We start from the raw sequence: 25,836 nt of genomic DNA on the forward strand, positions 1-25,836 counted from the left end.
GGGAGCCATCACAAATCCACATAGTAGACTCCAGATTCAAATGCTGCTGCTGAGCTGTGTGCCAAAAGAAGGGTTTCCCAAACAGGAACAGAAGTATGGGAATGTGTATGTAAGCAAGGTGGAGACAAAACTCAGAGGGATTTAATTGTGGAAGTGGATGATCGTCCTCCCAGGACTTTGAAAAAACTATCTTGTGAAAGCACAGACAAAAAGCAGGGATTTTAAATACGTCTATCACCTTTGGACATAGTTCTGTATGACTGGAAAATGTCTTATTTGCTTTTTAAGAAAGGAGAGAGGTGGGAAAGGATTTGGGCAACTAGAAGCATCTTTACCTTCTAGAGCAGTACTCACTGAGTAGTAGCTAAGTCTAGACAGAAACCTCAGACCTTGATCTGAGGAGTGAAGACATTCTAGTTTTTTGAGTGGGTAACACTAGGAAGCACAAAATTATCCCTTTCACTCATGCCGCCCATATGCCTCCTCTTTTCTTAGAAGCTTGGTCCAAAATTCACTAAAGTCAATGGCTATCTCCACTGAGTCAGAAGATTTTGAGTAAGGCCTAATAGCTACAGAGGAGCTGTCACAAGCTTGCAGGTGACACCTGGGGTTCAGTCAGCCTCCTTTTTCTCTCAGTTTTGTGGGATCATTCACAGAAATAAGAAATGGAACGAACCTTTGTTGGAAACTTTTCTCCTGCATGACAAATTCTTTTCTAGCCTATAACCTGAGTTATGGCTATACAATTTAACAGAGCATCATGGTGTTTTCAATTATGTCTGAACATTTATGGCTAGGATCTGAAAATCCATTCCATTCTGGAAACTGCAATCCATTTCAGTCATAAATTAGGCCAGGCAAAATCTGAGGACAAATCAAAGGAGAAAGGGTTGCTAAAGTGCAGAACAGGACCAACTGCTCTACTGTAGGGCTACCATCTTACGGCATAGAGACAGCCAGGAGGTCAACCCCCAATTGAAACAGAACAGCAAGGAAAAGACGGACAAGTCTCACTAATCAGGAGCAACACAAAGATAGGCTGTAAAGAGGGGTTCTGCTTCATCTCTGGATTTTGTCTTCTTCTTGTGCCTGATTGAAATCAAACACATATTCAAGTGATGTGAAATTCTTCATGGGAAGAGTGGCTCAGGGAAACTCCAACAAGGGGACAAAAAGCACACAAATGGATTGGAAGTGCAGAAAATGCTGTGCACTTATTGCATTCTCTGCATGCCAGGGAGATGGGATCTGTGCGGTACCCAAACAGGCTAGTCTAAAGAGCAGTTTTAATACCAGACTAGAGAAGTGGTCCTAACAACTTTCTTTTTTGATTAGTTTTGACCCCTATTGATATACAGACCTGCATGTTATCAACCTAAGTCACTGGCAATGGGTTTGCTTTTCTTTGTCTCCTTTCACAGACCATTTAGACCCTCAGGATCTAGATTATTTCTGAACTAGACTCTTAAGTTGTTCTGCTATCTGGCAACACTGGGGTATAGTCCTATCCAATTTCAGCTAAAGTGCCCCTCACAAAATCCATTCATTTCTTTTCTGTATAGGGTGGTGTTCATGAGAGCTGTTGGAAATAGAAAAAATGGCATGTTATTTGCCCACAAAAGTTCATCTTTCGTAAAGCAGCAGCTGCTTACCAGCTTTGCTATTTGCAAACAACTCTTTAGATTAACTTTGAGCAGATGTTAACAACAGTGTATCTTTACACAAAGAGTATTAAGAGCCATTTGGACTAGCCAAGGCGGTTATTTGCAAGCCCCCTTTCTTCCTCTTTTATTTCAGCTGTTTGCCTTGGTAACAGCTGCTGTTCTCAGTGCTTTGGTGTCTATAGACACCACGACAAGTTACGCTGATGGCCGATTTTTCTCATTCACATGTTGGAGTGGTCATTTTCCATCATTTTCAAATGAACCCCTTATAAGAAAGGTCAGGGGAATGGATAGCTTTAACCCTGCTTAGTGAAAATATAACACAAAAATGAGCCATTAACTTTAAACCTGCTAGCTTTGTACAGTAGTGAATTTGCTGTGGTTTAGAGCTTGTTCCTGCAGCTTTCTGAAATAGGGGGAAAATGTAATTGCCTGAGTGAGGTCCTATCAAGAATATGAGATGTAGGCCCTACTTCCATGTAGTAATAGCTCTGCAGGGGATGGAACATTCCAGAAATTTCCTCTTGGGGAAAAATTTTGTCTTCAGCCTCCTACTAAGACAGGCTCTGAGTGGGGTGACAAAAACACATCAGAGTTTGCTCCTTGCTGGATAGCCCAGAGCCATCTGCACAGGGGCTCAAGAACTCCCACTGACTGTGGCTTAGCAGCTGCCCTGCGTGACAGCGTCCAAAGCTGCTCATGGGGCTGCATCTGAAAATGGGGATAATCACTGTGGGAGAGTTTGCAGGATTGCAATACAACCTCAAAGTATGTTGTATTTCTACGTTTATCTCCTAGAACTAGCAGAAGGGTGAGGTAGTCTTCTTTTTCTCCTTGCTGGCCACCTAGCTGGCTCACTGAGAGAAAGAGATGACTGTTTGTGTTGAGGCAGCTGTCTGGTTAAAATTCATCTATGATGATTATCATTTAAATCCCCTGAATTTGCAGTAGCAATGAGTGAAGCACTCTGCTTCTAGGAAGCTGGGCCTTGCTTACAGCACATTTCTCCTGAAGGCTTCCCCTGGAGCACAGTGCAACAGCCAGTCTTGTTAGCCAGACAAAATGCCGTCAATGCCTAACACAAGCGCTCCGGATGCCACACTGTCAGTAATTATTGGTGGCCATATGCAACTTGAGATGTTACTTATGGCCTCTTTAGGTCTAAACTGCGAGACAGAGAGAGAATTTGTTTTTATGTCTCATCAGAGGTGCTACTATTTCCTGAGCTGTTCTTGCTGACAATTTTCTGGGTTAATCTTCCATATCACATTATTATATTTGTACTATCATAGCACCAAGGAGCCCTAGTCAGGGGCATACCCTTGGCGTACCCCTAAAGGGCAAAAATCAGGAAGGTTCGTACCTCTGTCACTGCTTCCTGGTGGCAGTTGGGCAGAGTTGAAGTGGAACCACACAATCTTATTACACTAGTGTGTTGCTGTCTGGAAGTAGGGAGGGGAGTGAGGACCTTGTCTGCCAGGCCCTGAACAAACACCCACCGCGTTTCTCTGTGTTTATCCAGTTTTGGCTGACACAGCAAAGCACAGAAGCTGGCAGGGGACAAAGTTCTTACAGGGGAAACCTGCTATGAAGAATTTAAATGGCACCTAACTCTTGTAGCTGTAATGATTGTTTTTACTGAGAACAAGTAGATTATAAACTTCTATATAATGCACATAAATAAATTATATATGTGTATAATATATGGTACTAATTTTATTAGTAATTCATATTCAAATATAAGTATCTATTTGTGGCTGAGGCAACAGGTGGCTTGAACGGAGGCATAAAATCCCTTCCTTAATTTATTGAAAAGCCTCCTTTTCAAGACAGCAGATAAACAGGAATCCTAATGGAGACTTTACATTCTCCTCATAAAAAAGGATATCCCCTGTTCTCCCCCCTTTTGTTGTAATCCTAGTTTCACGCCTAAAATGATTGCAGCATTCTATATTGTTCTTTCCATACATATGCACACCCAAAGACAAGAACCATGAAGCTCCAAATATCATGTATCAGCCTCTGGGAACAGGTGGACTGTGACTCAGGGGCACAGAGCTCTTGTTAAGGTGTTTCTCGTGTAAAAGTAGCTTAGCACAACAGTCCTATTACCTACCGTATTTTAAGCCACCTGTTTGCAACGGGTTATGCTGCCCTGAGATACACAATTTACTAGATGAAGCAGCTGACATGCCTGGCCTCTAATCTTTATGAGTTAAAGTACAAAACAACAAAAACAGCCCACCCTCTTTTTCTTCTTCCTACTGGTTCTCAGAAGAATTATTTATCTGTTGAGTTTGCACACTTTGAAGCGCCTTTTAATACACTTCTGCCTTTTATCACCTGTTCAGGATTTAAAATGGGGCTTACATCTTCACAGTTACCCAATCAGAAACGTTTTACACAGCCAAGGACTTCTAAATTGTTTGGCAACTGTATGCTAATGTAGCTGTCAATAATTAAATTGCTGCAACAGGCACATTAAACCATTTTCTACTTATATACAACTTCAGTTAAAAAGAAGACAAATACGTTTTGCAATTTATTAAAATTTTAATAGATGTGCTTTTCTCCTTTCTTTCCATTTTATATATTTTCAATTTTCTCTTTCCTTTCCCCTTTCCACTGGAACTAGGTTGCATTATGTTACAGGTCAGGTTGTGTTTGATGGCTACCATCAAACAAGCCTCTCCCAGGTACTCCCTTAACATGTTTGAATGGTGTTTGGCCCCTGATGCTGAAAGGACACTGCTGACCTCCAGCAAAGACAAGTATTTTTTTGAACGAGGGGGTAAAACTACTTTCTTTCAAAGGGAGTTGGATGTAATTGAGGCACTCTCTACCAGAGGCAACTAATTGCAGGATTGTGAGGATGTATTCCAAGCTGTGTGGCAGTTTTATAGGACAGTTTCCAAATAGGATGAGGCCTTAAGGAAGTTTTTTTCAAATCTTTCTGATGGCCAGTTTCTAGATTGACACTGTACCAAAAGCTGAACATTGCCTATTCTCTGGGAAAGAAACAGTGACGATTAAAGGATGCAACTTTTTCAACAAAAATGTATAAAGAAAGGGGAAGGAGGAAAAGGGAAAGAGGGGAAGGGAAAGAGGGGAGGGAAGGGAAAGGGCTAGGAAGGGAAAAGGACAACTTTGACTCAGAAAATTGAGAGCTCTGAAAAAGGTCTACATCTTATCCAAGATACAGACATTTAAATCAGTATATGCTGCCCTTACTTCCATCTGAATGAGGCCACTGGGATTGCACAGCTGTGGCTTTGGATGGAATTTGGCTGTACAGTTTTGATCTTTAGCTTCAGTGAAGTGCCTCAGATGATAGCTTCTTGATAAATGGGTCAAACTAAACATAGCAGAGAAGAGGTACGGTAAGGATGACAGGAAGCTCTTGCAGAATTTGGTCTTTGGCAACTTGTTCACCTCAACATGTAGAGAGATGACATGTTACAGGAAAATTTTGATAGTATAGGAGAGGGACATGGCTATTTTATAAGAAAATGCCTGAAGGTGATTATTTTACACAAGAATGAAATGATCAGTGTCAGTACTGAGACTAGTATAAGCACCCTCTGTCAGGCTAATGTATGAATTCCAGTGGTACTTCTCAGTGGTTCTGAGCTATTGGTGGCTTTCACCAAAGAAGCTTGTGGAGAATTTCAGCTTTTAAAGAGCATTTTTAGAATACTATATGGTGAGTTATAAATATTTTTTTTAAATGGTACATCAGGAAAAAAAGATCTGAAGATACAGTATTGGTTTCAATGGGAGCAGGATATAAATAAATCTCAACTGGTTGTAAAATGGAAACTTCCTTCTACGAATTTGTTTTGATTTATAAATAGGGGGAAAACATTATTTGTAACTTGAGTGAAATTCAGTATTAAACCAAACACTGTGAAGAAATTCACCCCTATTTTATGAATATTTCTTCAGATCCTGCTGGCAAAATTTGACCCAAATGACTACTGTACACAAAGAACAAAAAACTTACTGCAGCTCCACCTGCAACTGAGAAGAGTGTTTAGGACAATAATCCTTGAGCGGGTTTTGTTTCTTAACGCTTATTTTACGTACAGCAAACTTCAGCAAGCTCTCATTATTGCCAGTTATTTTATTGCTGCAAAGTTAACCTGTAGAAATAGGAGCAGAATTTTCCCTTCCCCCAGCTTACTCGTGCAATCCTTGTAGCAAACAAACTTTTATGAGGCATTCTTGTGAGCTTATATTACAGCTGTTCAGTTCTTGCACCACCGAAAAAGAGGAAAAAAAAAAAAGCAAGGAGGGAAAAAAAGAGCCAGGCTTCAATAGAACCCCTTTTAGCCCCCCCCCCCAAAAAAAGGGACACTTGCTGTTTATCAGTGACAACTGAAAAAGACATAGGTTACTGCTACAGCTGTAGATTTCAGAAGGTTGTAACAAGCAAACATGAATTGCTGCATGGGTAAAATGTTATATTGGACATGTAAAATATTTCTTTATAATAACAGCTTTTGCACAAAACTCACTGACATCTGAGAATGTAAAATCCGGTAGCAAATTAAAACTTGCAAATCTCCATTAGGTTGGTAATTGCTATTGTTCCAATTATCAAGATGGCTAAATTAAGATATAGTGAGTATAGTGAGCTGCTACTGACCACAGGCTATATGTGTGGCAGAAGGATGCTCATACTTTACAGTCAAAATAATGAACTCCAAAATTACGCTTTTAAGGAAAAGACTGTAGATCCCTCTGACTTCCACCGACAGGCATATCGTCTCTGACACATGCACATTCTTGTTAATGTTAATGAAAATCAAGACTTCAGATCATGATAGAAGTCCACAGTGGCAGCATTTTGTTCTCTGGGACAATCCTGCTCACAAACACGCACACTTTAAATATGTAGATTTCTTCTGTGAACAAAATACCAACAAATATCCTAACTGTATCCATGATGTCTTGAAAGGCCTGTGGGTTTACCTAGGGACCAGTTTCATGCCATCATTCCCCATTAGTAGTAAAACAGGCTCAGATACACAAAGGTTTTAAGGTGCTTAACTCCACTGATTTCTTGGCTTTCTCCTCACACAGTCCCATACATTTCAACAGGATGCCCTCACGCAGTCAGATACTGTGACACAACTTGGCAGAATCAGAACCAAAGTGAGTAAGGAGAGAGAACTGTGTCAGATATAAAAATCTGTATGCACCTGTTTTTACCACCAATTTTGTATAAAGCTGATAGAGGTACCTGTTATTGTCAGAGCCAATTGCTTAGCTATTCTTTCAACCTTTTGCACCTGTTTTAGTGTCCCTGTCTTGTAATTTATTAAGACATTTCTTTCACTTTCCTCTAAAGTGTGCATGTGCTGCTGCCAGCGACAGGAACACTTGACAATATGCACTAATGATCTGTTCCAAGGTTCGCCACAGCTGCCCTGTGCAGCTTGATGGAAGGGTATGTGGGGGCTGGAAATTGTGCGGCTTTGTGATACTGCCATGGAGCACAGCCAGAAATGCACACTACAATACACAGCACCAGTAGATAAAGGAGCCGACTGCCCATTTGAAAAATGGTCCCTTCCTCTTTGTTAATCCAAGCTTAGTCTGATCTAGACTGATGTTACTGGGGTTTTGTTGCAGTTCAAGCTATGAGAATGCAGGTTGGAAAAAAGCAGTAGTTAATGTTCTCCCTGACTCCTCAGTCTCTTTAGAAATGCCCAAATATGTTACTTAGTAGCTTTTTATATAAAGCTTTTAGCACTGCTTTGTTGACTTCTGTAGATATGAAGGGTATATTATTGGTATAATGTACTTATAAATGTGTACTCATACTGGCCAAAGACTTTTTCTCTCTCTCCCGCTATAAAATAGCATTTCTGTATCAACTTTTGCCTTTCATAAATGTGCCACTTTCTCAATGCCTTGCCAAACTACTGCTTTTTCCTTTTATGCATAAAAGTGGAAGCCTCTGTGTGCAATGATTAACAGCTGTGTCTGGAATATTTCTAAAGCTTTTGTATATATTGTATTTCTGTCTAGGCCCTGATTCTGCAGACCTTTATGCTTAGCTTCACACAGCATGAATCTGTGACTGTTTCATTCTAACTTTAAAATCTATGATAAAAATCAAATTATCGGTTTAGTTAGCTCATTGCTTTCTTGAATGTATTTGTTACCAAGCTTCATAAAACTATTGAAACAACACTTAAACAACAAGCTATTTAAACAACTGGCTAATTTACTGCATTCTAATTTCATTACGTGTACATGAAGTAAAACCTTAAAAAATTATACATCCTTAAAATTGTGTTTGTATTTTAATCTTTGAGCCACACATTACATGAATGATAATTTGAATGACCCATACTTCCAATACAGCCTCTTTCAGATCTGAGTGATATCCAAAGTTAGTGATATCAATACATCAGAGGCAGTAATGGACTCATCACTCATAATGGAATGAGCACTGTTTGGGGGAAACTATCCTTAATAAGAACAGTCACAGCTAGATTTGTATTCAGTTTCCTACACAACTGAAGAAGGGGAAATACAGAGACATGATGGCTGAGATGCTGTTTTTAAGACCAAATATGATCTGCAACAGCTACAATTCTGGATAAGATTGCCAGCACTTACAACACTGAGAATGACTCCTATTTGATAAAATGGCAGTAATTAATAAAACCTTGTCTTATAACACTATTTCTGTACTTGTAAAGTTCCATTAAAGGTGAAGATGATTCTTTCTCTGTATTAACAGAAGTAAATCTGGCCCAGATTCTCAGGCTTATTCTGCTGACAGAGTACTACATTTTTTCCCTTTATCTAGTAACCATTTCAGAATCATTAGTTCTAATCATACTCACTGATTAAAGCAGAATAGGATGTAGCAAGTGTGTAATTTTGTACTAAATAAGAGAATCCTGTTTAATATTTTAAATTGTTTCTACAGAAACCTACAAAGCAGCAGCTAATTTCAGATATCTAATTTATCAGGTTTAAACATTTTTACTTTGCTTCAGACTAAAAAGTACATGCAAATCATAGATTTTCCATGTTTGGTCTTGCACTTGAATACTTAAATACTTTAAGGTCTTGTACAATCTCTAGAGAAGGGTGCAAAGTTGAAGTTGCAAAGTCTGTTGTTGAGCACAATAAAGTTAAGTATTTGGCATATCATGAAAAAGTGTCAACTCCTTATGTGCAAGTCATAGATTATACATAAATTCTTCTGAGGAGCCATGTCAATAGTTATCCTTTCCTGATATGTAACATTCACACGGACGATCTAACTCTTTTTATATTTGATGGGAAGTTTACCCTTTGTCCTGTGGCTAGGTAGAATTAAAGAATATATGCAGAATGAAGTCCTGGGGGAGGCTGCTGAGGGAGTAAGGAGCAGAAAACTATTAGGATTACATTCTTTCACATGGTTATCACCTCTGTAAAAGAGGAGATGAAGTAACTTCTTTAGATATGATGTTAAGATACTTTCTGTCATAAAGCTGTACTTTAGTTCCCTATGTCCCTAAGTTGTTACACTGGTTTGGTCTGGGAATTTATTTATCTGGTGGCTTGTATCAGTCCACTTAAGAGTCATTTAATTTTTTTAAGTTTATTTGCCTATACAGAAGAAAAGATAATCTGCCTTGGTGTGAATGACTGTATGTGCAAGTATGCTTGTGCACTGATAAGTTTAGGAGAGGATAACACCAAAGAGCTGGCTGATTATATTTTTGATGTACTTCAGTAATTCTCCTAGCTTGATAATAAACATGTGAGTACATAATTCTAATCCTAGGTGAAACATTGCAGTAATGTAGACAGTGGACATAAACTCTTACATTTATACCCAACAGGAGATTAATTCTTCATATTTACACCTCTCAGAGAAAAATATTCATTGCCCTCATCTTGCCATGCATCCCAGATGTAACACACAGAAAATGTTTACATAAATATATAGAGTATAAATAGTTATGCACACAATTATATTCTCTTTATATACATACGCATACAGAAATATGAAGTATATATTTCAGAAACTATTTCTATATGTATAAAATAACAGTTTTATAAAGATGGCTCTCTATGAAGTAATATCTTGGTATGTAACCCTTGTGTTTCTTTTTCCTGTTATTAGATCTCTCTCTGTGTTTAGATTCTTTCTACCTTTCCTCTCCTTTTCCCCTCATGCTCACTCAATCTTCCTTTAGTCTGACATTTCCTTTTAAATGTTTTTTTGTTTTTGTTCTTATCTTCTGCCATAGCAGGCCTGGAGAACTGAGTCTGCCCTTCTTCCTCCTCTGCTGCTGGGGGTTATGGCTACGGTCCTCCCAAATAATTCTTCCATCTTCCTCCAAACCTGTACCACAATGGTCTAACATATCTTCTCCATCTGCTTTTCAAACCGTATTGCTTGGTTGGGAAGTCCATGGACCATGATTTATGTTCCTGGCCTAGATATTTATTTTTCCTGACCTATGACCTCCATTAAAAGTCACAGTGGTTACTGTTATTTTAAGGTTCTTCATGAAGTACTTACAGTTTTGCTCCAGGTGAGACCTGTGGTATGATGCTCTTTGATATACGTTTGAAGCTCAGACCAGATATTCAGATATGACTTCACCCAATCGACATGGCGTTCATCACTGTAAAACAGAGACAATATTTGCATATGTGAATGTTTGTGCTTAAAAACAGAAAGCATTGCTACCCATGCTTAAAGCAGGTAAAGCACAATGTCTGCCTTATAGCCATGGACAAATCAGTTTTAGCAGGCAGTCAGCCAGCCTAGTACTATGGATACTGAGGCCTACCAGACCGGAAAGTTTGTCGATCCTTCCAGAGGACAGACAAGGGCAAAAGATGGCTCTAACACAGACTGCTTCCTGCTGCCAGGGTGTGTCATCATCCTGTTCAGGCTCAAAGTCAACTGAAGTAGCACTAAAGCTATATGGAGCTCTGTACCAGCTACCTAGACTCAGTCTCAGGGTCCTGAATTTTACAAAATGAAAAATCAGTGGGTTCTGTAAAAAATTCTAGCTTCTAAGTTCAAATGTAGCTAGTGTCACAGCCAGTGTCACGTCAGGGTCACAAAACTAAGAGAAACTAACTGAATGAGGACTGTTCATAGAACAGGCTTCACCCAGCTCTATGTTAGATAATTCTAGATCATGTTATAGTGATCAGACTAAGATATTTATAAGTCAAGAATTTAAAAGTACAAGTCAAAAGTTGTCTCTGGAATAATTATTTGAGAGGCTTGGACTTCCAGTGGGACAGTAAGTGAGAACAAGAAATATGTCCAGGAGAAACTGCTTGTAGGATGCAGTCCTTACTTATGAAGATTCAGTTAAGAATTGCTTATGGATTCTATGGATTGTTATGGACTGGATGCTCACAAGGATTTGGGTGCCTACCTTCAACTTACTTCCTTTGGAGTTTGATGCTTAATACTGCTGAGGATCTGGGTCAATGGGTTTATTCCAAAGCCTACTGAAGTCAAGGGAGAACCTTCCACTGCTTTGAAAGACATTGTGATCTGATCAAATATTCAGTGAAAAACAGGAAGGATATTCCTCATTAGGAGAAGAACTAAGCTAATAACTGACTAATGTTTCTGACTCTGTTTATACCTTTATGAGAGTCATTTTATTTCTCCAGAATAAGTATTTCTGAAGTTACATTGCAAAGAACTTCAGTTATGCCAAGTAGATAAACTAGGGCTTCAAGCATAATATATAATTCTGTATATAAAATAAATATAAGTATATAAAAATTACATTATAAATATATAAATATATGTGTATATATACACATACATACACACACACACTTATATACATATATATAAATATAAGCATAGATTTCACCTAGGAGAGAGTAAATAGTTCAAGAATTGCTACGCCTTTGCTAAAGAAAGGTGCTAGATAAAAGCTAGATGCTGGCTGCTAGATGCATGAACTAGACTGGCAGTAAAGCTGGCACTTAATATGAACAAAAGGACAAAATACGGGTTTTTATCAGCCTAATTTGTTATATAAAATGATCATTAAAGAGGAAAAACTCATCTGCAAATACTGCGGGTATAAAATAGGGAGTCAAAATCTGATCTCCAAAAATGCCAAGTCAACAGGATTCATAGAAAGCTTTTTAAAAAGGCATAGGAAGGACCTATATATTCTCTGTTTCTCTTTCAGATCTCATTCATGGAGCTGTTCTGCGAGTTCCCTGTGCTCTTTAAAAACAGTGCAGTAGTACAAAAAATTGCTTTGGGAGCTATGGAAGTAGATGCTCAGCTGTATACTCCTAGCACCGAAATGCTCATTTTCAAGCATAGAGCAAGAACAGCAGCAATGTCAGTGTGCAAATGAGACAAGGACATGCCGCAGCTAGCTAGCTGGATGTTTGTATGTAAATAAATATTTGCATGTATGCTTATGATGCTGGCACCACAGAATATGAAATATAACCATATAATTGCAGAGTCAACACCAGCATTGCCAGTGCTGCTGCCATTCTCACTGCAATACACTGCAGGTCAAAGATAAGGAGGGGAAAATAAGCTACTGCAATCGGATTGTATCAAATACTTTGTAGTCTACAAAACACTTTTTGTCATGGCTTTGCAAACCCTATTAATATGATTAATACTCTCTTCTCTCCCTGTGGCTAGCAGATATGGCAACATACCTGTGCTTGTAGTCCTTTAATACCCTGTTAGTATAAAAGGTAGCAGCATCATTCATCTCCTTGACATAAGGGCCTGGTTTAGGAGACTAGGACCATCACCCCATGGTAGCAGGAAACAACAGAAAGAGAAAGGAGGTAAAACATTAGTAAGACACCTTCCCTGATATATTAGGTATATTATAAAACACCTTCTAAGGTGTAGTAGACTGAAGGACTATGCAGATGAGACTGCAAAGTTCAGCAGTAGTTGGAACTGTTCTGGGTCACACCACCCAGAAGTACCTTCACAGCCCTCCCAGACTTCCTGTGTGTCACTGACTCACCACTGCTATCCAGCCAAGTGCAGGTATGCTCTCACTGACAGCCGAGAGATGGTTGAACATCTTACTTCCTCTGTTCCTTTCTCTGAAGTTCTGGATTTCCTGAATCTTCTCCGATATTGGTTTGAGAAGCATTGCTACCTCATTCTGCAAAAAACCATGACACTGCTGTCATAATGGGCAGGCCAAAACCACCCTGTGGTTTAATATCGTCCACCCTGCCCATTGATTTAACAGTTGGGAAGAAAGGTCAGCATATTCTTACACTGAAGTAACAATTTAAATTACCCTACTCGTTGCAGCAGCAAAATGCACAAGACATTAAGTACTAATAATGTGTTGCAGCACTAATTATTCTCAGCACTGGCAGCAGTTTTACATGCTGTCTAGGTTAGGACCCATAGAGACCCCATATCACAGAGTTAGCAGGTTGTTTCTGTTTTCCTTGTGATATCCCTGGAACTTCTTGAGAGTCTTTACACTGGCTTGAGTTTTTCATGTTATTACTCAAGTTGTTCTTTCTATAAGAAATACAAACTACTTGTTAGATCAGTGGCCTCTTATCAGCTGGCAACAAGACTGAGAAAGTAATACACTAGGCAACATCAGTTTTAGCTTTCCTTACTGGTAAGTTTTAATGTTTTAATTTCCTTTGGCTTCAAGCAGTGTGAGAGCATTTAATGGGCAACATATTGCCTGCAAGCCATGGTTTGGGGAAATTCCCGTGTTAATCAGAAACGAATGGTATCCAGGGGAATGACTGTTGAGCGAAAGGAACACTGTATGGAATGAAGAGAAAAGCAGAATGAATGTAGAAGCTGTCCAAGCTCTTCTCCTGTGCAAAGTGAATGCTAATCATGCTGGCCCAGTGTCTCAGAAAAACAAAATTAGAGCACTAACTTGCTGGGAAAAATTCTTCCACTCAGGAACAGCACATGTTACTATCGAGGGAGAAGCAGTCACTAGTTTACAAGCAAAAGAACTGCTGTGCCTTGCAACCCTATAAAATGTTTCTATAAGAGAGTCCAATTCTTTATTTTGAAAGTATGCTTGCAGAACCCATACCATGTCCCACCAACGAGAGTGCACCATTCTGATTTTCCCTGGCCCTTTTCTCAGAAAGCACTCAGAGCATTCAAATATTTACCTGACAGTGTAGCAAAACTAGTTTTTTTTTTTTCTTCACCTTTTCCCAGGAGTATTTGTTTAATGGAATTAACTACTTGCTAGAGAAAACTAGTCCGTATATTCTTGAGGACTAGTGCTGTCATGACAAATACAAAACAATGTACCTATATATGCTACTTGCTGTCTGTCATCTGTAAGAAAATTTTTTCCACCCCTCCATGAGACCTCTGCTTTATAGAATTCTATGTCATCTTAAAATAAATGTGTTGAGTTTACTATGGATCAACAGAGGTCAAAAGACACCCTCAAAAACAGGACAAAAAGAGGCTCTGAATTTTTAAAGGAATTCTGAACCAACTATAGAGCCTTAATATTTTAGTGGTAATGTCATTTTGAGGAAGGCCAGTGCATCTGAAATACACAGGGATATTTGGTCTTTTCCTGCAAAGAAGTGGCTTGGGGGAAAATGAACTTTTACAGTATTAGTGGGAGTGAAAAGATTCTTTGTTTATGGCTTAATGACCAGCATAAGTCATTAAGTCTGAAGAAACTCTGAAACCTCTGTGATTTGTAGTTCTTAAAAAATGATTTTTTTACCATAATATGATAGAGTCTACAGGAATTCTTCTTTCTCATTTTCGCTTGTTTACAACAAACTGCAGCTGGTTGGTTCTATCTTATTTTACAGGGAAATCTTTCAAGTATGACAGTAGTTAACAAAGCTGAAATTAAAGAAAGTGCTTGTTCTGCTTTGATATTATGCCAGTTTTCCTCCTATAAAGTCTAAGGGATATTTACAGTCTTAGCTTACTGTGAATCTTCATGGCCCAGTTCCAGCCAAAGAGAAAATCAGGGCTAAAAATACAGCTGCACAGATGCCTGGTATATCTAGACAGCACTGGGAGGCAGCATGTTTCTGTGAACAGATCACAGAGTCCATAAATGTGGGTTCTGCTTGCAGCTCTTCCATGAATTATCATCAGACATCAAGAAAGCTGTTTCACCTTTCTGCATTACAACTTCCTATATATGAAATTAATGCAAATACAATTGTTTTTCTTTGTAGAACACTTTGATATCTACAGATAAAAAGTCATAAATAAGGAGCAAACATTTTTCTGAATGGTGACTAAAGATTCACTGCTCCTCTGACTCCACCTGAATTGGAGGAAAAACCCCCAACCACATTTGTAGGAGTTTTCTCTTACAAATACAGATAGAATTTCTATCCCTCTGAACATGTGACTTTTTTTTTTGACTGTTCAGTGAATCAACTGTTTATAAAAATGTAGCAGATTTAAATAATTTCACAGAAAAAGTTCACCGCAGGAGTTCTAAAGGTGAAATATATATTGCTAAGCAATATAATTCACTTGATGCTGTAGTGACACCAAAGACAGCTACAAAAGGCTTGAGGAAATACTCAACTCTATCCCATCTGCTTTGCATTATAAGAACAGTACAACCTGCCTTCTCTTCAGTATGGACTTGCCCTATTCTGGTTGTCTGGATGGCTGAACAAAATGCATATGTCTGTGCAAGCCTCTTGTGATCCAAGCTTCTGTGTAAGGGTTGGACACACAGGAATACAGGGCCGCAAGGAATCACTTGATTGAGTCCTGTCCCCTGCAGTCATTTCTGAATTTTTAGTTAGTGATTAAACTGCAGATGAATTACAGTGTATATAGCATATGGGTATGGAAAGGCTCATTAATTCTGGCAGTAATCACTCTTGTTTGGCTCTACAATATAGAACCGCTTGTACTGAGGGTTCTAGAAGAATAATCTCTTTATTGCAATGAATATTAAAACAGCTGTCTGTTAATAAAATGATTGTCTATACTGTATCTCTAAGAAAAAATGAATTCAAGAAGATGAATCAGAGCTGTCGGAAAAATCTTCAGCATGCCTTTGGCATGTGCTAGATGAAATTTCTTGTCATTTAAGACGCGGTGCAGTTGTTTAACAGAAATTTAAGAGTCTTTGTATAAACACTGTTCCTTTTATAATATCACTTTTGCTGAAATGTTTAAAAATGTAGCAAACAGTGGTACAAACAAAAAATATTGTAAGTAATTCTCAGTATGCCTTTGTCTTTTTTTAATAATTGTTAAAACCAGATGGTCTTTTTAGATATTAAAACAACCAGCCAGCTTTGATCCATGCCTCATAATTCTTATTACAAAACCAGGTGTAGTAAGACTACTGAACTGATTATCCAAAACACTCCAAAAGAAGTTACAATATACAACAAGATCAGGCTTGGGCTTTGGCTACAGAGATTTAACAGTCTAGGCCCAATCTTATAAAATGGCCTGGCATACCTGTATTCCAACAGACCTCACTGAACAGGCATTCTGCTCCTTCAAACTTTTCATAATACTCACATGAGAAGTCCCCCAGAGGACAGGTTCAGCTGGAGTGGCGCATGTTGATGCAATTCAGGTGAATTGCCAAACTTCTGTGATTTGCACCTTAAGTCACATTAAATTGACTGGCTTTCTTAAACTTTGGCTGCTTGAGCAAAAAAAATCTTAGCTTTCCTTTGAGAAAACTGGTATTTTTTCAGGCTCATTGCTGTGCAGAAATGTGCCAGCCTGAATCACAAAGGCTCCAAACACAGCACATACATAAACAAAAAATACAATTTTAAAAGATCTTCTGTATTTTTAAGCTAATCTTGTGTGGTTTGGGGAGTGAGATTATTTACTGAAGAATTTTTATGCTGATGGATAGCAACACAGTTCAGGCCTCACTATTAAAGTGTTTAAACCAACCTGGACTATTATGAAAAAAACACGGTGAGGGAACAAATACACTTCTAAGTTATGCTAAATGAAGGGGTGGCAACTTTTGGCGTATGAGCAGTGAGAGAAAGCTGAGAGCATTTGGGATCAGCAACCCTTTAATTTTACTCAGCTGCAGCCAGAATAGCATGACTACAATCTTAATACCATGCTGTCCCCAGTCTACAGTTCTATTTTTTTTCTTGTGTTAGTTTAAAATCTTCATTATACTTACATTATACACAGGCAAATTGAAACATGGAGTTGATTTGTGCATGTTAGCAAGTAGCACAGCCTAATAGGAGTGGTTCTGTAAAGTAAAACAGTTGGTGCTGAGGACCTAACATTCACACTATACACATTTGTGGGGGCTTATTTTGGACTAGCTGTAACTTGTGGTTAAGGTGCAGCCTGGGAGTGTATCTTCCAGTTTAACTTCCTCAGGAAGATATCCATTTTGCATTGCTATGCAATGTGAATCACAGCATCGTAAGTGGGGCTGATCTGGATGAAAAACATACTCCCCATCTGAGCTAAACACTGGTGTACATGCAGCCACTATGTCTGCCCATAGCCTAGTACAGTCCCGTGCCATACTTTCAAGGGATGAAAGCTGCCATGGATGGCATCCACCACACCCACTTCTAACAATTTAGAAGGTGAGCATCTGCTGTCAGCTGAGACTCAACTCCTGCTGTAAATGGAGAAAGAGATGTCCCTAAGGAATTTTTTCCATCTGCTAATAGATATTAGAGTGGGAAGACTGCACTTTGGAGGTGCTGCCATTTACTGTGAAGAGAGCCCAGAAAGATAGCTTAGGCAAGATGCCTACCTTGACAGTTGAAGCTGATGAGAGGAATCCCATCCTGTGACTATAAGAATACCAGTAGCTTTTGTGATCACTAGTGCATTTCTGCTATGGATAGCTATGATTTTAGAATTAAAATCGTTTTAGATGCATTAACTGTACTTTCCCATATTTCCAAATATTTGTATTTTGTAAAAGGCAATCTATAAAGAATTCTTTCTAAAATTGGACTTAGTCCCTTTTTTTAAAATATGTGGTATATGAAAGGCCTGTCTTTTTTGCTGCTGCTTTGCTATTTAGGGAATCTTGTTTGTGCTGCGATAGAGTAACTATTCTAGTGTATCAACAGTTTGAATGGAATCAGTGTTCAGATTAGGCTGAGAAATAACCTCTTTATATAAAATACATGGAAAATATAATTTTTCAGAGGTGAATCTAAGCTAGTTAGTAACCCTGAGCCTCCAAATCATGCTGCTTGTGGTAAAAATCTGGATTCCTCAAATGGTTACAATTTTCTTTTCTTTTTTTCTCCCATAGTTAAATATTACCAGTTTTCACTGGCAGCTGCCAAACCGTTATTTTGCATTGCTCATCTCCATCTCTCTTTGCAGAATGTATTTCACATTTAGTACCACAGTTTCACTCTGAAGTGGATGGAATTTGCAACTCCCCTCTATCAGCTACTTCAACTTATGGGTCTACAGTATCATCCTGTAACCTTGTATAGCAGAAAGTAAGCTGTCTGGGATGGAAAATACATATGCTTAGAATTGCAGTATAACCTACTATATGTTAATTGTTTCTCTACAAATGGTTACTGATCGTCACTGGAGAATCTATCTTCTGAGGTCTTTATGACCATCATATTCATTTTTCCCTCTACTCTTCTGGTATGTTCAGGATTCAAAGTTCTCCTGTAAACTTACTGCAGAGAGACATTAATTTCTTCTGCTTTGTTTTTTTTACTTTAAATCTTCAGCATCATTGTGTAACAAGTATTTGCTCTATCTGTCAATAGCACAGGTTTTGCTATTTTGACTCACTGCTGTGCAACAGCAGGACTATGGCACAAGGAGACAAATCTGCAGAAACGGCTGCTTAGCTTTGTTACCCAGATAGACAGAAGCTCAGATACATCCGTATGCTTTCAAAGTGACTTAATTGGTATTTAACATTTATTTCTCTTATATAGCACATAAATTCTTGATCTAACAGCCAATATTAGCTGTAGCAATTTTGTGCTTTGCAAAGGTAAAAAAAAGAAACACCAAATCCAACCCCCCCACACAACAAATTAGTAGTTTAGTCATTTGTGGGTTTATTTTGAAATGCTGTTAGGGGAGCAAATGGAGAAGAACATGTAAGATAAATATTTTCTAACCAGTGCAGAAATCCAGGGCCACATATAAACTGCACACATCAGTTTATAGCAATGCAGAATCACACCTAGCATTTTTGGCCAGGACTCTTGACTGTTTTTAAATGCACTTGAATGCTCCATATATTGCCTTTCCTCTCCACTACAGCTCTCCATGGGCAGCACACTATAAAGTGCAAATACTCAGCAATGAGGGGTGCTCCCATTTTAGGCCCACAGGCAACGTCCTACACCTAATCAACAAGAAGAATCACACAAATGAGCAGTTTTCAAGCTTATGATTTACTCCTCGATTTTTGTTGCTGTGATTGTAGTTCATGTCCGTGGGCCCCAGGGCATTCCAAGTGGCCAAGTTCTGTCAGCAAACACTGTCCTGTTGAGCCACAGTTGTGTTGTTCACAGCATCTCAGACTGGATATGTTTTTGCTAAGGCCAGTTAGGTTTCATATGGGGAATTTAGACTTAGAAAAAATTAGAATACCCTGTGAACCATAAGCCTAGCTTTTCAGTCAGCTATAACCCCAGTGGTTTCCCTTTTAGAGATTTATGCACAGTCCAAAAATCCTGGGGAGCAACTGGGTACTAAAGAGAAAGGAGCGAACTGTTTCAGATTTGAGTTTAGCAAAAATAAAGAATATGATACTTAACAGGAAAGGGAGTATCCCATCAGCATAGTTCAGTGGGATCTCACTTTGTGAATATGAACATTGCTACAGGGATTGAAAACTACCCTAATGATATTAGGACATTGTTTTAGGGCACACCAGAATTCCAAGAAGAGCCTATAGGATCCCCAGAATTGCTTAACAGGCATGTTAGATAAGGAGCTAGACAACATACAGCATATCATCTTGGATAATGTCTTCCTCAGAGGGCAATATTGTTCACAGTCCAAGTATGGATGTACTGGAGTAAAATGGTACAAGGGGCCTTTGCTTATGGGAGCTTGGCTCTTGTGCAGAGCATCAAGGGCAGGAGAGGCTGTGGCTGGCGGTGTTGATGTGAGTCAGCCTAGGGCTGTGTGATAATGTGCACCTCTGGCTCTCTTTCTCTTCTGCGCAGCCAGGGAGGTGTCACACTGATCACGGCCCTTCTGTATTCCCTAGATCCTGAGGTGCCTGTGGGCCTTCTTAAGGCTGAGTGCTCTGCCCCTTGGGCAGAACTGAATCTCAAACGCATCAAACTCTTCATTGCAGGGACTATGAACTTGAGAATGTTAGCAAACACAAGTGAGGAAAGAGAAGTTGTACAAGGATACCTAGAGAAGTTAAGTACTTGATCAGAAAATATAATGAGCTTGAGGCTGGTTAAATGCAATCTAGTGCCTTTGAGACAAAATTATGAAAGAACAGGTGGCAGGAGGCTATCTGGAAAGTGGCAATGTACTTTCAGTGAAGCAGTAATTAAGGATTAAAGTGGACCTGAAATTGAGTAAAAGTTGGAAACAATATCCAAAAATGAGCCTGTGAACACAGTAAGGTGGCAGACTAGCAACTGAAAAGTGTCAGCAGATTGGTCACTGTGGTTCTGACTACGTCGCATGCAGTTGTAGGCTTGCTGATAACAGAAATATGTCAACAGTTTGGCAAGATTTCAGAGAACAGGAGGGGAGAAGGGGTTCCCTTTGGGGCTCAGGACTCTCAAGCCCTGTCCATGCCAGTCTTGGCACCTTTTGTAAGTTCGGGACCTGAGGACCTTAAAAGGACTGGATGAAATTCTTGCTTAAGCTATTTCTAGATATAAAGGTGCAGGTTTGCAGCAGTCAGCCAAGGGAGTAGAACAGCAGCAAAACTTGGCTCAAACTCTTTTGCTTAACTAAGTAATGAATTTAAAAGGTGAAGAAATGCTGGTCTTTGTATTTTTGGAAAACATTAGGGGTGATCCTAGTAAGTATGAGGAAAAGTAGTAGGAAATGGAATGACATAAGCGAAAAAAAAAGTCAAGATAATTAGAAAACAAATCCTACTAAGATGTAGAATAAGAAGTCCCAGGAGCCCTGTTATTGGAGTAATTTAAAAATAGAAGAGAGAAAAAAAAGAATAAACCTACACTGACAGAGAGTAGGGAACTGTAAATCTCCATTTTTAATTTCTACATACGAATTCCGAGAATGAGTCCTCTGTTCAAAGAATTGTCACAACTATTCTATTGCTACAATAGAATTTTTGATTGACTATAAAGAAATAATAAACCTCAGGATTTGTTCTTCTGGCTCTCAGCGTGACTGCAAATATAGTTTCCTGGGTTTCAGGTTTTTTTCCTTTTTCTAGGAAAAAAAGGAAAAGGAAAGCCTCCCTTACTGCACACTTTCTTCTACCTCTCTCCTTCCAACTGTGTATAGTATCTGGGTATTTAAGGTAGGTATTTAATTGGAATGTTTGTCTGCACAGTGTTAATAATTAAATCCATGAGCTCTGGCAGTTGTATGAACTCAGCAGTTTTTTTTTTTTCATATGAAATTATATAATCATAGTCTGAACTTCATCTGTCATTTAAATTGTGTGCAATACTTCTTACCAAGAGTTGCTTCCATTCATAGGTTTGCCTACTTGCAAGGACATTTGTCTTTTTATTTGTAGGAAGACTTACCTCAAATATACTGAAATACAATTTGAAGTGAACAGACAATGTCAACCATATGCACCGTGACTTCATTAACAAAACCTCACCCTGCTTCACCTAACAAGTCTGAGGAATAAAATCAGTGTGAGTAGCTCTTGTTAAACACAGCAGCACCTTACTTATTCTAGCACTCTCTGTTACTATGAGTTTGACACAGATCTGAAGCTTATCCCGCATATGTTTGTAGGAAAACTTATCTCATTAACTAGCTCCCAGCACAGTAACAATATCTCATTCATCCCCTCAAAGCAACTCTTAAGAAACATTTGAACTCTTAAAGTGAAATGAAACAGCTCATGAAGAGAAGATGGTATATAAATTACCATTCACAAAGGATTTAATGCACTGACTTTGAGCACTTACTTCCTATGTCAGTGTTCAAGATCATACATTTAAAAAATTGTTAAACAGATAAAGTTACTCATGAGGACTAATAACATCTAAAATTATTATACCACAAAATATTAATGTTTTATTCAGAATTGTATTTGGCTTAGACTATGTGGAATAAGAAATTCAGATCCAAAGTATTTCATTATGTTTTGTGAAGGTTTATGTTAAAACACATCTTACAAATTGTTCAAGCAACATGTAAGTTCTCAAAATGCTTTTTTCAACAGCTTCTCACAGAATATAGCAACACTCTCATTTCTTTTTCCCCCTCCATCTACCCTTTATTATCTCCTACATAATAAACAATTTATAATAGACAATTTTTAGTTTTAACGTTTAAAGTTTGGCGTCAGAAAAAAAATTCTAATAAGTGGATGAACTCAAGAATGCCATCTTGCAGAATGAGTCTGTATCCAGCAGCCATTACCTAGGACACACACAAACAGCAACATCAAACGATGGTTTTGTCATGTGATCTCTTCCACTGCACATACAAATATAGAACATGACCATAAAAAGTAACAGAACATGCTCTCTGCTAAGTAATTTATTGCAGTTGATGCTGGATTGGTATGCCAGCTGGAATTACCTTCTCTTCTCCTACTATTTTCACATATACAGATAATAAAGGCTGCGCACAAAAGATTCCAAAATGAAAAACTATCAACGCTATTGACAGAAAGCAAAACTGAGCAAAAGCAACTTAACTGTTTGAAGGGTGTTTGCTGGTTATTCATAGTAGGACTTAAAGAGCTAAGTGAATACTTGGGCATTCAACATTTTCTTAAAATTAGAAGGAAAAAGTATTGCTTTTTGTACAATATATATTTCTCTTTTCTCTCTTTGCTGACCACAAAAAATCTATAGATTGTTATAAATATAGGAGCTTTCTTTTCCTTTGAATTCTTTGTTCATTAGTTTTTAAGCTGCAAGAGCTAAGCTAATTTATTTTTCCAGGGTATTTTCCCCTCCCTCTTTTTTTTTAAAGGCACCGTGTATGACATCCCAACATGCCAGGAACTCAGTAAATCCCCTCAGTCTCCACACTGCTGTCTCTGAATGTCTGCAAAGCTGATATGCCATAAGCGCAACTCGCTGGCTCATTCACAGCTTTACATTATAAAGCAAACAGTCTAGACAGCTGAATGACAGAATTACTGTCTTTTCTCCTGCATTTATAGATATGCTGTCATCTTCATTTGCTTTTCTCTACTCTGTGCATTCTGATAGACTAATGATTAGCTTTCCTGTTTGGATTCCACACTGACTCTGTGGCTCTAGGCTATAACTACAAGCAGAGCCCAGATGACATCACGTTGATACAGTTCTGGAGCAGAAGGACTCCTGCTTCCTTCCCTCTCCTGGGTTATGTCATGCTAACCAGCTTTTTTCAAAATTGTTAACCAATATGGCTTTACCGATAGGATTTTTGCCCCCATTGACATGGAGATATAAAAAGCCTGGTGCCTGGAATTCTCACTCTGAAGCGGAAAATACTATTCAAGCTGCAAGCATATGCAGCTTTCAACTAGTTTCAGGTCTGTCTATAGTATAGCTGAATGAATAGCTATGTAAAAAACTGCATGTAAAAAAGAGAAAAAGAATTAATAACAGTATGGTTTTTTGGATGCCTATCCAAAATATGTACCTAACACTACATTAAAAAAATCATAAGCAATTGGACTGGACTTGTTCTCACTGAGAAAGGAACCTTACTTAATCTTACTTAATATTCCTGACATTTTAACTTCGGAATGATGTGTACACACATATCATGTGGCATTTCCTCTGTGCTAAAAGATAGTTAAATGATAAATGTATACTTTCATGCCTTGAACAAGTTGCAAAAATCTGTGCAAGCTTGATAACATGCAGCAAAGACATACAGATATACATGGCCAACTCTGGTGATTTTTATGTCAAGGTTTGTAATATTTGTTGCTTTTCTTAATGCTTGTGTTGCTTCCCAGCTAGATTCCTTGAGAATCTCTGTTTATTTCTGTTCTTTTTGTTTGCTTGTTTTGTTTGTTTATTTTTAAATGAAAGTTTCTAATCCTTACAGTTGAAAAATTTTTCAAAATATGACTTCATTTTTCTACTGGCTCTGAATAGATAAATAACAAGTACCTAAATCTTTTTATTTTAGGCCAACCTTATGATTTTCCCAGCCTTGACTTGAGGTCAGAAAGCCATAAGGGTAAAAGTTGGGAGAAGCCATTTCAATTCTCACTTGAAAAGCAGAGAAATTCATGGTGATACCACACCATCACAGGAGGCCAACAAGTGAGCCACGGTTTTTACTTTTACCAGAGCTGGGACTATACCAACAATTCAAAACACTGCATGACATTATGGGCCATTGCAAACTGTTTACTGGGGAAGAATATTTTACCTCTGAGCATGAAGAGTTTTATGGGTCACTGGGTGCAATCTTATTCACAGCCAATGTAAATGACTGCTTGAGGCCTGCACCAACGGGAACTTTGCCTGTTCTCTGTGAGTCATGACCCACTTTTACTCTCTGAGAGAAGGGACAGCTGGAAAAACAACTGATCCCTTCTTGCTTGGTACTCTGTACTCTGCATAAGTCTCACCTGGAGTATCTGTGCTTTGTTTTTCTTCAATACTCTTGCCATTAAAAAATACTGATTAGAAAAACTTTTAATTTGTGTCTCTAAGATCAATGGTGACAGCAAAGCTTCAATAATTCATACTAGTGGTAGGGAAATCTGCTTTGGGAATATGGAGTTTAATGAATTACTTGGCAGGGCGCTAGTAAAACAAGTTAGAGTTGAAGGCCATGGAGGGACTGTGCAAGGAAGTCTTCATTCTCTGCATACTCCAGGAAGGAAGGTTCAAGGGCAGTCCCACAGAAAGGCTGGGTGACTGTTGTTCCCAGAAACGATACAGTGATACCAGCCAAAACCTTGTGCCCTACAGAAACTACAAATGAGGTGTCATAAGAACTCCATGGCTGCCTTGGACTTTCTAGTTGTGAGGAGGAGATTTAAATAGTTGCCACTAAAATAAGGAAATAAACCAACTTGATATAAAATGTTTTTTCCTTTTCTTGACAAAATGATGTGCCTCCCTTCCAAAATTAGCCTAACCTGGATCTCAGTGTGGAGAACATTCAGTCTAGGGTATAAAAATCAATTTTTCTCTCAATAGCATATCTCCTGACTTCAAAGTCTATAATATAGCATCCCTCCAGGGCTAGTAAAAAGCCATTCTATTCCATGGCTTTTCCAGGTTGCAAAGACCCATTGATCCCATTTCTAGGCCTAAAATGGGAGAGTTCCTTTGGTTTCTTCAGTAATCTTACTTGTTTTGATATGGAAAAGGTTCTTTTTATCTCTGAACCATGGCTTTACAATTATTCCAGTACCACACTTACAGCAGTAAAAGCAAAACTGTAAGTTCTCTGTATAAATAAAGTAACAAATAAAAGAAAATGCAGGGACTGATATTTAAACATACATGAACACAGGCTTTTTAATACAGTCCTTTTGAAACTATATGTCGATTTTCTTACCTCTTGAGGCTCTTGACACTGAGATGCTAACACCAGGAAAGATCTTTGTGCTTGGAAAGCAGCACGGACCATCTCTGCCTGTAAGAAAAGGAGGAATATAAATTAAACCTTAGCCTGCAACCCCCAATACCTCTTTCTGGCAGCTGAAAGTCAAATGTGACAGCTCAAATCCTTCTTGCTGCTTTTCATCTAAATCACAGCAACACTGACTGGCAAAAATATATTACAGTACTGGTTTAGCTATAATTTTTTTTGCAAATCTAAGGGTAGATTTCCTATCTTCCTCAGATAGGAAATAAAATGAGTTGATTTGCATGCATTCAAATCTCATTCAGATGATTAGTCAGAGGAGGACTCAATTTTAACCCTTCAGAGAACATCTAGGCATTTTAATGGCTATGTTTACCTTCTGAGTGCATGATAACAGCGTGTTACTCCTGAGACCTGCGACCTGCAAACTTTCTGCTGAACTATAGCTTAGGAAGTTGATGTTTAGGAAGTTGAGCTTGG

At 38.5% G+C, this 25,836-nt stretch overlaps 1 protein-coding gene and 1 long non-coding RNA gene across 4 annotated transcripts in view; one reads left to right on the top strand and one right to left on the bottom strand.

Annotated features, from left to right (window-relative positions):
* LOC106483554 (uncharacterized) overlaps positions 1-24,393 on the top strand; it is a 43,420-nt gene extending 19,027 nt beyond the window's left edge. Inside the window, exons 3-4 of the long non-coding RNA XR_001292404.2 lie at positions 21,356-21,482; positions 23,938-24,393. This is a non-coding gene — a long non-coding RNA (uncharacterized lncRNA). The remainder of the gene's footprint in view (positions 1-21,355; positions 21,483-23,937) is intronic.
* The window catches only part of CAP2 (cyclase associated actin cytoskeleton regulatory protein 2), a 69,589-nt gene that overhangs the window by 11,476 nt on the left and 32,277 nt on the right, over positions 1-25,836 (bottom strand). For all 3 annotated transcript variants that reach the window (XM_013941450.2, XM_013941466.2, XM_013941474.2), the window contains exons 4-7: positions 25,327-25,404; positions 12,680-12,823; positions 12,357-12,442; positions 10,207-10,312 (exon numbers count right to left, since the gene is read on the bottom strand). In XM_013941450.2, the coding sequence (XP_013796904.2) occupies positions 10,207-10,312; positions 12,357-12,442; positions 12,680-12,823; positions 25,327-25,404 (414 nt within the window). The remainder of the gene's footprint in view (positions 1-10,206; positions 10,313-12,356; positions 12,443-12,679; positions 12,824-25,326; positions 25,405-25,836) is intronic.

This window comes from Apteryx mantelli, chromosome 2, assembly GCF_036417845.1.
Source record: "Apteryx mantelli isolate bAptMan1 chromosome 2, bAptMan1.hap1, whole genome shotgun sequence".
NCBI classification, from domain to species: Eukaryota; Metazoa; Chordata; class Aves; order Apterygiformes; family Apterygidae; genus Apteryx; species Apteryx mantelli.